Raw genomic sequence first — 12,983 nt, 5'->3', positions numbered from 1 at the left:
GACGCCGCCGTGGACGAGCCGGTGGCCAGCGGCGCCGAGCGGTAAGAGGCCGAGCGGTAAGAGGCGGCCCGGCCCGCACCTGCGGGACGCCCACCCCCCAGCCCCGCCCCGGGTCCCCGTCACAGAGGCCGGGCCACGCACTCACCCCGCACACCCCGCGGCGCCGCCGCATCCCCAGCGCCCGCGCGCGCCTCCCTCCCGGTCCTTCCGCCCGGGCGCGGCGCAGGTGGATCGGTTCTTACTGATGCAGAGCGTCCCTGAGCTGCGTTCTCCGCGTCTTCAGGACCCACCCTTCCTCTAGGGGACAAACAGTTGTAAACGACTAGGAAAGACACTGAGTACTGCGGTGGCTTCAGTTTGTGGTTTTTTTGCAGATACCCATGCCCTAAGCAATAACTTAATCCGTTTAAGCAACGCCTTAAAGATTGCTTCACTTGTTTTATGACACTGTAGTTCTCGGAGACTTATGCCTTAAACAGGAGCGGGCCTTTTGGTACCTCTGAGGCATGTGGGAGTGTCGGCTGTGCCCGTGTGTAAGCTTAATCCTGCTTTCAAACGGAGCACCTGGCTTAAATCATTAAAAGCAGAGTTCGTGACCCCGTGTTTTAATTCCAGATAATTCATACTTTTTCTAATTTGTGTTTTATCGTCCTGTCTGAAAATGTCTCCCTTCTCACTTCAGACCTTCACTTCCTCCTCTTCTGTCATTTAGACCTTCCTCCTTGCGTTTTCTGTGGCCCCGTATTTGTCTGATCGCCTCTGGCTTCCAGTTAATTTCCTGTTGCTACCCCGCCTCGCCCCACAGGCCCTCTCTCCCGCGTTCTGAGCTTTCTCCTGAGCTCCTTTGCATGCGGAGCCCAAGTTCACGCGCTCTTTGAAATCAGCCTCGTGCCGTACCCTCAGCCTGCCTGTCCCACACCTGTGCAGGATTGTGAGGAAACAGAGAAGCGGGACGGGGGGAAGAAATGGTGAGGACAGCGGCCCCAGGCTGCGCGCGTCCGTCTCCCGAGAGGTACGGCAGCTGCCCGGGAAGCAGCGTCGGAGGATACCGAATGGAAATTTTTCTTTTTTTTTTTATTTTAAATTTTTATCCTATATTGGAGTATAGTTGGTTGACAATGTTGTGTTAGTTTCAGGTGTACAGCAGAGTGACTCAGTTATACATAAACATCTTTTCTTTTTCAAATTCTTTTCCCATTTAGGTTATTACTGAGTGTTGAGTAGAGTTCCCTGAAAATTTTTATGTCTTTTAACAAAGGAAAAGCTAACCAGCTTCTTTGTAAATCTCCAAACATTTCTCTTTTTAAAAAAATTTATTTATTTATTTATTTTTGGCTGCGTTGGGTCTTCGTTGCTGCGCGCGGGCTTTCTCTAGTTGTGGCGATGGGTGGCTGCTCTTCGTTGCGGCGCGCAGGCTTCTCATTGCGGTGACTTCTCTTGTTGCGGAGCACGGGCTCTAGGCGCTCAGGCTTCAGTAGTTGTGGCACACGGGCTCAGTAGTTGTGGCATACGGGTTCAGTAGTTGTGGCACATGGGCTTAGTTGCTCCGCGGCATGTGGGATCTTCCTGGCCCAGGGCTCGAACCGTGTCCCCTGCATCGGCGGGTGGATTCTTAACCACTGCGCCACCAGGGAAGTCCTCCAAGCATTTCTAATTGCAGTTGGATTTGGTGAAACATGCCACCTTGAACCGTCGGGCAATGCTCACCTTTTAAATTTTCTCACACGTGTTTTGTGAAAAATATTGGTAAGGCAGGTGGATATCAAATAGTAGAACCAATGCCCACCCTGTAGGCAGTTTGCAGTCTGGCTGACTTCATGGACTACTGACAGCCTTCCTTACTGGCTGACGAATTTCGTTACTTTTATTCTATGACCTCAACAGCATGGTTTTCATCACCTCCCCTTTATTATGTTAAGGTAAGGCTATTTCTCTCACAGGTTATTTTGTACCTTAGGGAACCAGGATTACAGAGCTGAGAGAAGCTTGAGAATCTGTCAGGAGGCTTTAAAAATACAAATATCTGGGGCTTCCCTGGTGGCGCAGTGGTTGAGAGTCTGTCTGCCGATGCAGGGGACACGGGTTCGTGCCCCGGTCCGGGAAGATCCCACATGCCTCAGAGCGGCTGGGCCCGTGAGCCATGGCCACTGAGCCTGCGCGTCTGGAGCCTGTGCTCCGCAACGGGAGAGGCCACAACAGTGAGAGGCCCGCGTACCGCAAAAAAAAAAACCCACAAATATCTGGCCTCATCTTACTGAATCAGAATCTGTGTCAGTTTCTTCAACTATTATTTTTAAAGAGCTCCCTTGGCAATTCTCAAGCAGAGACTAGATCCAATGCATGTTATCTCAGAGAGCAGAGAATTTTATTAATTTTATTTTTCATGAAAACCTCCAGAGAAAGATAATCTGCAGCCCACATTGCAATGTTCAGCTCTCCTTCCTGTCGAGAGATGACTTCCCTGTGGATCAATTAAATCCTCCTCCTGTACTTAAGCTTATTTGTCCCTGTTTCTCCTTAGTGCAGAGATAATACCTAGTACTACCTGCTTGGAGTTTGGTTTGCAAAGGATTTTCTCATTTGAGATTTAAAAAAAAAAAAAACTGAGTTCATCCCTCAAAGATCACTTTTTAAAATTAACTGCTCACCTTTTCACTTTCCCTTTCCAGGATAAATGATCACATCCCTCTCCCGCACGCACCCCACGCTTCTCCCGCATACCACTCAGCACAGTGTCTGGAACATAAATCCTCAATAGGTCCTGTACCTGTCCTTATTCATTTTTTGCCTTAAAAAATATTTCCTAAGTGTTTCTCAGCATCTGGAGTCTAGAATGAGAGGTGGGCTGGTCAGTGTTGAGTATGTGAGAATCTTGTTCGGTTGATGGAAAGACTTTTATACTCTTTCAGGTCTGATACTCAGACATATGAACTCTGGTGACTGTGCCCTTGTGACCTGGACATTTCATCATACTTTTTAAATCACAAGTTTTGAAAACTTGTGTGCCATTATTTTAACAAAATGTGAATGAAATCATAAATTCTTATAAAAGCCTTTCATTTCCTAAGAGGTGTTATCCAGCTGATGATAGTTGGATGAGAACATTGCCCACTCCTCACAAATGCTGAGTGTCCTTTATAGGAGGGAGGGGGCCGGTCATGGAACTTTGTGCCTTTTGTTATATTTTAACCAAGGGACTTGTACAATTATGTATTTGAGCTTTTAAATTTTTCTTACATTAAGTGTATCCTAAAACAAATATTGTTTTAGAACTTATCTCACTGGAATTTGGATACAGAAGTACCTGTTCCTGAAAATAAAAATCTCCCACCTGGAAGGGATGGTGCCACAGGTGGTAAGAAATCCTCGATGTGTCTATTTATATTTATACTTATAAATATATGAAAATTTATATTCTAATTTATAATATGAACAACCACTCATATTAAAGGGGGCTTGTTTTGAATATCACCAGTTTTATGTACCTATTAATTGTCTTTTTTTTCATACACATTCTTTCAGACAAAATGAACAAGGTAAGGATAGGTATTTGGTTTTAAGTAATTCACAAAACATTATTTTAACATTACCATGTATGCTCCTTAAATAAAATTTCTTTCCTCAAAGTTAAACTTTAAATTTTTATTTCTATAAAGTTCTTCAAACAAGTCAAAGCCTTTATTTACTATTTTACAAGGCTGCAAATTGGTCATTAAATATCTTACTATATTACTTTTTTTCAACATAACAGTGTTATAAATGGAAATTAACATTGTAGCGAAGATAATGCTTTCCAGTCACTGCCAAAAGGGAAGTGGTCTCAGCCCTTAAGATATCTTGAAGCAGCTGAAATGGTTATATTTTGTTTTGAAGTAGTGAAAAAAATGAATCTTTCGTTTACTTTTTTTGATCAAAAATAAAACAGTTAATAAAATAAAGACAATCTTAATGATAGTCAAGGCTTATTAGTTAACACTGTTTAGTTGATGTTTATAAACAGATTATACTAATTCCTACTGAGGTCAGTAAAAACCGTTTATATGGATATGAGGGAGTATTATAGGACTTTACTATATATTGCTTGGTTAGAACAAGAACTATACATTCTTAGAACAAGAGTCGGGAACAGAGATGTCATGTGTTTAAAAGTCTGCTGCTTTATAGAACCAGTTGGAAGTTCCAGTAGAGCAACTTATGCTGGAACTTACTTTGTCAGAGCATGCTCCCAAAAGAACACAGGTAGGGTTTTATTCATCACACTCTGAAAGTATTATTTTTTTTAAAAAGTCATGCAGTTACTGACTAAAATGTTGTCCGTAGTTTTCCTGTTCTTAGAATAGTAAACAAGGGATATTCCAGGTATGGCGTTATCCTCTCAACAAAGGAAGTGCTACGGAGAACACGTGAGAGAGCATTTCTGTTTGTAAACCCCTAAATGACTGAGATAAATCCAAGTACAGATGAGTTAACTGCTCAGCTGAAGTACGAGGCCAAAAAACAAACAGAAGGAAAGAAGCATTGTGTGCAAGTAGTGGGAAGTTATAGCGACGCTCCCTAAAATAGGACTTGGCTGGCAGACAGCACAGTATGTGGTGAAGAGGTGACTGGGCCTTTACCAGGAGGGTCTAGATGGAGAGAGCTTGGACTTCCCGTTCGAGTGAAAAGGAACCGTAATAGGAAAGTAATAATTCACGTGCCAGGAATGATTTTCGTTCCTTACGCGTATTAACTCATTTAACCCTCAGGACAGTCCCGCAAGGGAGGTGCCGTTGTCATTGTCCCTGTTTTACGGGTGAGGACATGGAAGCAGGTGACAGGTACCAGATGGTTGGACCAGAATGTGAAGGCTTGGTTCACGCTCTCACACCCCCTTCCCTGCTTCAGTCCCTTCCTGGGATTTGAATTCTTACTTTTTGCTCTTAAACTTTGGTGTGTGTGAGAACCAGCTAGAAGCCTTCTTCAAAACGCAGGTTACTGTTATTGGGAAATTAACATGTATGGAGCACCGCCGAAATTAACATGTATCGAGCACCGCCGGATGTTGCTTTTACATAGCGTATTATTTAATGGGGATGCTGAGTTGCGTTCCTCTCTTTTGTCAACACAGTTTTAACAACCGTGTGGCTCCCTTGACAGCCGCTGTCTCTTCAGCTGAGGATTCTCCCCTGTGTGGCTCGGGACACAGCTCACCTAGCGCTAGCATTGAGGGGAGAACCAAGAGGCGCGAAGGGGACTGTAGTGACTCATGTCCTGGGGATGCGGGTGGTGATGGGGGGAGGAAGCCTGCTTTAAGAGAAGGAACTCAAAGGAAGAGGTCAAGGGACGTGAGAGGACGTAAATGAGTCGGCAGAGCGCAGGGGTTGGAGACGTGAATGTGGGACCCAATGCCAGGGTTTAATCCCAGCTCCACCACCTACGAGATGAGCGACCTCAGCCAGTCTGGGCCTCAGTTCCCTCATCTGTCAAAGGTAGAGAATGAAACTGCCGACCTCATGGGGCTGTTGTCAGGACTAAACAGAATCACGCGTTTGGGGGGTGTTCGTGATTGATACTGGGGAGGCCTGGTGATGGTGCAGAGTTGGAAGCTTGGGGTCAGTGAGACATTTTACTACTGAGATGTTTCTCCTCAATATGCTGTCAACAAGGAAAGGATAAAAGTCACCATAGCTTTCATTTAGTGTTTAACAATTTGCAAAGTACATTCATATAATTGTCTGCTTCTTAGAGCACCTCCAGGGTGGGTGTTATAATTTCCATTTTGTTCGTTGGTGGCAAAGCGGTTCAAGCCTACGTCTTCCGCATCCAGATTCCAAGCTGTTTGTTTTTAACTGTGCTACATGGATTGTGTCTGTTATCAATTATAGATTTAAGGTGATTTTCCTGTGATTTTCAGAGGCAAGTCAGTAAAGCTGTAGTATTTATTAGCTAACTAAATAAATTTTTATTATTTTCTGTACTTTTCAAAATCCTTCAAGGCTGCTTTGTTGTCTTTAGTGTAAATTGGCTTTAAAAGCAGCAGGAAGATAATGGGGCTATAAATATGTCAGTTAACGCATCAGATCTTTCCATGGCAGTATTTCTAGTAAGCTTTAAACAAATACTAACTGTAAACTCAGTATTCTGTGGCCTGGCGTTTTTGCAGTTTTCATTTGAATATAATACCTAGAAGTATTAGTCCTAAAATAAAAGAGCACAATCAGATGAAAATTCCAATAGACTCTCTCTGGGATCATTTTTGTTTGATAGACATTGGTTTGCTTCCTTTTTTGATAGAATAATTTTTTAAAAACCACAGTGGCTAAAGTAGAAGCCCTTCTTAAGTAACCGAACTAAGAAGTTTCCTTTTATCTGATTCTGGGTAAATAAACATTTCACTATAATTTCAGTTGGAGTTGGATAGCCTCCTTTTCAGGCATCATAGTTGAACGTACAATATATCACAGGCAAATAGCTATAATTAGACACTTTCAGCCTAGTGGCCATTCATAGCCAGTTAGCCATTTGTAGGTATAATGATCTAGTCACCTGTGCATGTACAAAGGGATGCCCAGTTACTGTTTTAATCTGTACTTTAAAAAATGTATATAGCTGTATATAATTAGAGCATATTTGAAAATTAACATGTTTCTGTTATAGATAGATACGCATATGCCATTGGGAACCAGACATTAGCTAGTCTTCGATAAGGTTTCTTATTCATTATCATTTTAATAGCATTTTAATTCTAGACAACCAACCATTCATTAAATAAATCATTTTTTAAGGGATTTCAAAAAATCTTCAGTGGAAACTGGCTGTAATGTGACCAGTAATCGCATAAGGCTCTTCGCTGTGAACCACTCACTAACAAGTGCTTCAGTGGACAAGCCAGTTGGCTCCTACCCTGCCCTGCAGACGCCATTAAGTCACTGCTGGCCTTATGCTGATGGAGACTTTTTTAAGGACAGAAATGAGCCTCATATTAATTTATGCTCAACTCTAGGAAACAACAGTGGCGAACTTTTAACTGCGCCAAATTGGAATCTGAAGTATGGAAACAGCAGTGTGGAAGAAAATTTAACAGATGAAAGTGATTTATCAGAAAATGAAAAAGCAAACGATACTTTACTCAGCTATTTTAAAAAGATGGACCTGAACTTAAAGCCAGAAACAATAGAAAATGTTGAAGACTCTTTCACAGAAGAACCAAGTGAAGTATTTCCATATCCTGATTTTCTTCCCCCTCCGTTCAATACCCTGGACTTGCACAAATTAGCCATCTCAAAATCTGAAAATTGGAAAATGACAGTGGAGCCTCTAGACAGCTCTCTGGAACATTTGGTAGCTTGTTTACTGGACTTAGAGAGATTGCAGCGCATGACTATTCAAAGAGAACGGCCGAGACTGCAGACTTCCTTCTGTGCTCCCTTAGCCACCGAACGACCCTCTTCCTCCAAAGCTGTACCCAGAATGAGACAGCCCAGACCTTCCGACTCTGGGGGTCTTCAGACAACTTGTGTAGAGAAAAGTCACGAGGAAAGGAAAACCAATTCTGGTTCTTGCAAGCTTGGATACAATGCTCCCAAGTGGAATTGCAGCCGTGCTGGGAAATACAAGTGGAACTCTAGACCAGCTCTGAAAACCTCACCCGCCACAAAACAGGTGATTGCAGCTTACGACGACTTTAAGAACCCCAAGGTCTCCATTTTAAACCCACGCGGAGAACTGTCAGAAGAGCCTGCTCCTGCCGAGACAGCTCGGGTGCTGGTCAAAATGCTCTCAACCAGATGCCTGCCACCAAAGTCTCCTACACCAGTCTCACCTGTACCTCTGTCTTTTCCTGAAAATCAGAGGGAAGAAATTAAGGCACCACCAAGGACCGGAAAGAAACTTTACCGAAAAGACATGGTACCGAACAGACCATTCTATATTCAGAAGCTAAACTGTTAATCACCTTCGTTGATAGCTAAGGATAAATGCTCACCCATCGACCAAAAATAACTTTTCTTTCCTGCATCTCAACGTGAGCAAGTCTATTCCAAGAAGCCTGGCAAAAATATGGTTCCTCATTCCGAGGTACAGGTGTTACACACACACACACACACACACACAATTCCTGAATGTGCTGTGGAGTGGAACTTGTGACAGTCGCAGCTGAGATGTCTACATATAAACCAGGGGCTTCCCTGATGACATATTTGAGTCTCTTACATGTTATGTTTCAAAGGAATGTTTCACTTGGAAAACCATTCTATTCAAGATGGTTCTTTTGTTGTGATTGTTTCCCAGTGTGATTCCATCATCAATAAATGGCATAATAGACTTATCGCTGGTACAATTATTCTTTTATTCTGTTCTATTAAACAATCATAAGAGTCAGTGATTTTTTTCTTTTTTTAATTGAAGTAGAGTTGATTTACCGTGTTGTGTTAGTCTCAGGTGCACAGGAAAGTGATTCAGTTATATATGTATATTTTTTTCAGATTCTTTTCCATTATTACAAGATATTGAATATAGTTCCCTGTGCTATACATTAGGTCTTTGTTGTGTATCTGTTTTATATATAGTAGTGTGTATCTGTTAATCCCAAACTCCTAATTTATCCCTTCCCCTTTGGTAAACCATAAGTTTGTTTTCTGTGTCTGTTTATGTTTTGCAAATAAGTTCATTTGCATCATTTTTTAAGATTCCACATATAAGTAACATCATGTAGTATTTGTCTCTCTCAGTGATTTTGTTTTCCTCCACTGGTACCCTTTCTTCTTTCCCTTCCCATCTCGACAAATCTCCTTTGTCTGTCATTTTGAGCTAAACTTTGGGTATTTGCTTGGCCATTAAAAGCTAAAGAAGTTGCTATTTTGTTAAATTAACGTACAAGATCCTCTAGGTCCTCCCATGAATCCTTAGAAACTTTCCCTTCCCCAGGCCCTTTGTCATATACAGGAAAGCAAGATCATTTCTCTTTGGGGCCTAGCTACAGGTTCAGGCTTGAAACAACCCGCTTCCCTCAGATCTAATAGTTTTAGGATATTGAAGAAAAATGGGAGAAGGCCACTGTCCACAGAGCAGCCCAAATCCCTCAGTTCGTGGGATTTTTCCCCAAGGCTCTTTGTTGCTGGAAGTGTTCATCTTGGTTAGATAAAGCTCAGACAGCCAGAGCTTAACTCATTAACCGGTGAAAAAGGGAAACCATGCAGCTGACACACTTCACTGTACTTAAGAGTCAGGGAAACAAAAAAGGAGAGTCCTGGTTTCTCCCGGAGGCCTACGGAAACAGATCTTTGGGAGTCGGGCCCAGGGATCCACTTTGCAGAAGAAGGCATCTCAGGTGATCTTATTGCAGGTGGTTCTTGGAACGACATACTTGAAAAACACTGTAAAGGGGAAAACGCGATGTAACACGCATGGATCAGAGTTTGGATATTTTGGGGGGTAGTGGGCTTTGGTTTTGGTGGATGGTTAGTGAGTTCAAATTAGTTTTTATTTAACGTTAAAACACACACACACATGATTAAAACTTCAAACATTACCAAAAGGGAAAGGCTTCTTCCCACCCCCAAACTCCTCCCCGGCACTAAGGCAGTCAGTATTAAGCTTCTGTATATCATCCCCCGAAATAAGATGGAATATTCGAGTTAGGGATGGGTGAGATGATTTAAGGGACCATTGAAATAAATGTTGAAGAGGCAACTTGTTTGAAACAAGAGGTAGCTTGTTTCCTCTATTCTGTCGTTAGGAAAAGAACAAGGCTCAAATAGTATTTAGAGGCAGGGGTCAGAGTATGCTTAGCTTTTAGGTTAATTTCAAAGAAATAGTATTTAGAGGCAGGGGTCAGAGTATGCTTAGCTTTTAGGTTAATTTCAAAGAACGTTCTGGAACCTCATCAACAGCAGTAACAAATAAACTTAGTTGTTCAGGATCCCTTATTATAATAGACTTTTACCTAAATCCCATATAATGAGCGTCTTTAGCCAAATGGCCTAACATCCCATTCACAGACTGTAACACAGACATGGACTTGTACTTCCACTCAGTTCCAACCTGCAATGACCTTCCTCGTTTCCTCCACCAGCTCTCTTTACTCCTGCCTACAGTTCTGAGTCCTGAACCTTACGTACCAGCCCTTTGTATCCATTCTCATTTTCTTCTTTCTTTACGTGTTTCGATTTTTAGCCCCTCACCTGTAGAGCTGGAATGAGCTAATTCTTCCTTGTAATCCCTTCAGGAAGGGACATGCATTTTGTCCACTGCTGCAGCCCGGTCACTGCTTGGCAGGTGGTAGACATCCTTTAAGGCGTTTGACTGGAGTGGACTTCACCCATCACAGAGGACTGTGACGTTCGCAAAGCAGCTTCAAGCACTCGCTCCCAGGCTCCGCCGCCGCTAACAGCCCCAGCTCCTCAGGCAGGTTCCCTAACCTCTCTGTTCTTCACTTACCCAATTTGTAAAGCGAGTAGGATACCTTTTATCTCATATAATCACGTGAGATCAAGTGAATTAAGTGCCTGGCAAACTCAGGCACGTCATCAGGGAGAGTAGGAAGGGCACAGGAGGGCAGAGCAGTTGGAGTGGGCTGCCCCGGCACTGGACTGTCACCAGATTAAGTGACAGCTCACGATAGACCGTCAGCGTCCCACTTCTCGGGAGGCACGTGCCGGGCACTGGGGACCTGTAATGTCTTAGAGGTAGGTAATGGCAAATTTCTCATTGGGAACATAACCAGACTGTTTTATTTAGGATGCCATTGGACCTAAAAAAATAAAAAGAAAGTAACAACTGAAACACCTACCAGATAGCTTTCAGTTAAGAGTCCCAAATTGCTCTAAATGTAGTTATGTAAAAGCTGTTAGCAGCACGGCTAAGACTTCAATTATGCGGCAAAGGGACTAGTAATTATATAACATGTCTGGAGCACTTGGTTAAAACAGAGTTGCTGGGATTGGATTCTCTTTCCGGTGTTTAAACCGAGGCCCTAGAACGAGGCACCGCGTACAACGATGGGGGAAAACAGGCAACACATAGAAACCGGTGAGGAGAAAAACTCACCACGGAGCGGGGGGGTTGATGTGTAGTTATCAACAAATTCAAGACATTTTGCTACTTCCCAGACCTGCTGGAAGTCAACTTCTACCACTGTTTTTGCAGAAACAGTTGGCAGTTTGCAACAGACATGTACAAAGTAACCCTGCTCAGGAAATTCTAGTTAACTCTGGCTTTCTGGCTTGCTCGTGGATCCCACGTTCAGCCTCCAGCACTGACACTTCTTGGCTCCTTTCCGGGTCTTAACTGAGGTAGAGTCTGAGTTTCTCATCCGTAGACGAAAGCCCGTGCTGAAAGTTGCCATCAACCTAAATCCACCCTGCATACTACTTCCCCTGATAAAAACAGGATCTCATGACCCCTGCCCATCACTTTGGATAGATGACTACGTAGCTCTTCGTCCTGTACCAGGCCGCACAGGAAACACACCCGGGGCTTTGACAAGAAGGCTCTCCAGAGCCGCTGCCACTCAGCCCATCACTCCAACCACCACGACCTGGCCAGCCACCGCTGGCAGGGGCTCCAGCTGGATCGGACGTGCTCTACAAAGCCAGCCTGGGCCTCTGGCCTCCGCCCTCCGGTCCTGTTTTGCGTGTGCCGAAGGTTCACACGACCTCCCTGTTCCTCTTAAGTATTTCATCACTGTTCTGTTTAAAGAAAATAAAGAATGGGCAGAAGCGGACAGGGGTCCAATACTCGTCAGGCTTCCCTGCCTGCAATGAACTGACTGATTTAAGTCATTACAGGAAGGGGTCATCCCGTTACGCATCGTTTCTATCCCTAGGAAAAGGGAAGCATGTGTAGCGGGAACGAGAACACAGCACCTCTGGCGTGTGCTCTGCGCTCAGCGGCTTGCAGGCTGTCTCCGGGCTGCAGGTTCTGAGCGCAGGTCCGCTCGCTCGGCGGGACCTCCTCCCCACCCTCCCCTGCGTGAGACTCACAAAGCCTGCTGGATGTCTTCCGACAACTTTCCCTAACCTGGCGGTTCCCAGTCATATCTGAGCACAAAACACTTCGCAAAGCACATCTATGAAGATCAGGTAAGAAAGAGTGTTTCTGACCTAAAGCTAAATGTAAGATACCAAACTCGAGCAATGAAAACTCAGGAGGCAGTATGGTAACAAGAGGCACATTTTATTACATTTTCCTAATAAGTCAACTGGGAACATTGCTGCTGAAATGCAACTTACAATTCAAATGACACTGGGAATAATTAGGATACATGTCAAGTATTTTCAGAGATGAGCTTCCATATCTTGATCACTAAATGGAAAGATTCTTCAGAAGAACAGTCCCTTACCCTACACATAGGAGAAGAAAAATTAAAGATACCATGATGATATCTATCAAAATAACTGGAAAGCATTTAAAAAGTCAATTTAGTGTACATTAATTGACATGTAAAACACATGAATTTGTAGTGAACATTTCTATAAGGACATTTCGTCTCAGAAAAGAATGATAAAATTTACGTTAAATATACGCCTGAACTAGGATGCTATGAAAAAGCAAGCACTTTATGAGGCCCAATTTCTGACAATGTCATGATAACTAACATAAAGTAACTGCACATTTGATATCTGGCTTCTTTCCTATCTCGACATTTAAAAGGGGATTCCCTCAACTGCTCGGCCTAAATCTGAAGACATGTGATGCCCGTTTCAGAGATTCTCCTTCTCCCCGGCCAGCTACAGAAGTCCAGGTGAAGGGGAGGGGGAAGAATGCAAAAAGGGACAAACCTGAGAACTTTGCACCTCACTGCCTCCACCACATACCCAAAACACTGTGACTGTAAAAATGTCCTGAGTATTTGTTTTAGTCAAGAAAAGAAAGTGGTAATTATAATGGCAAAAAACAATTTTTTTTTAAACACAAAATTATTTTGAGAAAAAGTAGAGTGGAATGAAACAGGCACTGGGGAATAAAGAAACAGGACGCTATTAATAAGGACGTGAAGGTGAGGG

General features: G+C 43.3%; 2 protein-coding genes across 5 annotated transcripts in view; one reads left to right on the top strand and one right to left on the bottom strand.

Moving 5' to 3' along the window:
* The first annotated feature begins 506 nt into the window (after positions 1-506).
* Positions 507-8,349, top strand: FAM217A (family with sequence similarity 217 member A). Its single transcript, XM_060023820.1, is given in 7 exon segments — positions 507-516; positions 840-1,012; positions 3,271-3,355; positions 3,523-3,536; positions 4,165-4,239; positions 4,336-4,403; positions 6,765-8,349. Coding segments are annotated over 7 exon segments (1,641 nt in total). The 3' UTR covers positions 7,981-8,349.
* A 3,733-nt stretch (positions 8,350-12,082) lies between these two features.
* PRP4K (pre-mRNA processing factor kinase PRP4K) overlaps positions 12,083-12,983 on the bottom strand; it is a 41,193-nt gene continuing 40,292 nt past the window's right edge. For 2 of the 4 annotated variants that reach the window (XR_009521017.1, XR_009521018.2), the window contains one exon: positions 12,084-12,320. The gene's annotated coding sequence lies outside the window, so the exon portion shown is untranslated. Of the gene's footprint in view, positions 12,321-12,983 lie in introns of all 4 variants that reach the window. The other 2 variants (XR_009521015.2, XR_009521014.2) reach the window with 2 other exon arrangements.

Source organism: Delphinus delphis, chromosome 10 (genome assembly GCF_949987515.2).
Source record: "Delphinus delphis chromosome 10, mDelDel1.2, whole genome shotgun sequence".
Classification (NCBI taxonomy): Eukaryota; Metazoa; Chordata; class Mammalia; order Artiodactyla; family Delphinidae; genus Delphinus; species Delphinus delphis.
Note: the sequence above shows the minus strand (reverse complement) of the source record. Positions and strands in the feature narration are given on the sequence as shown.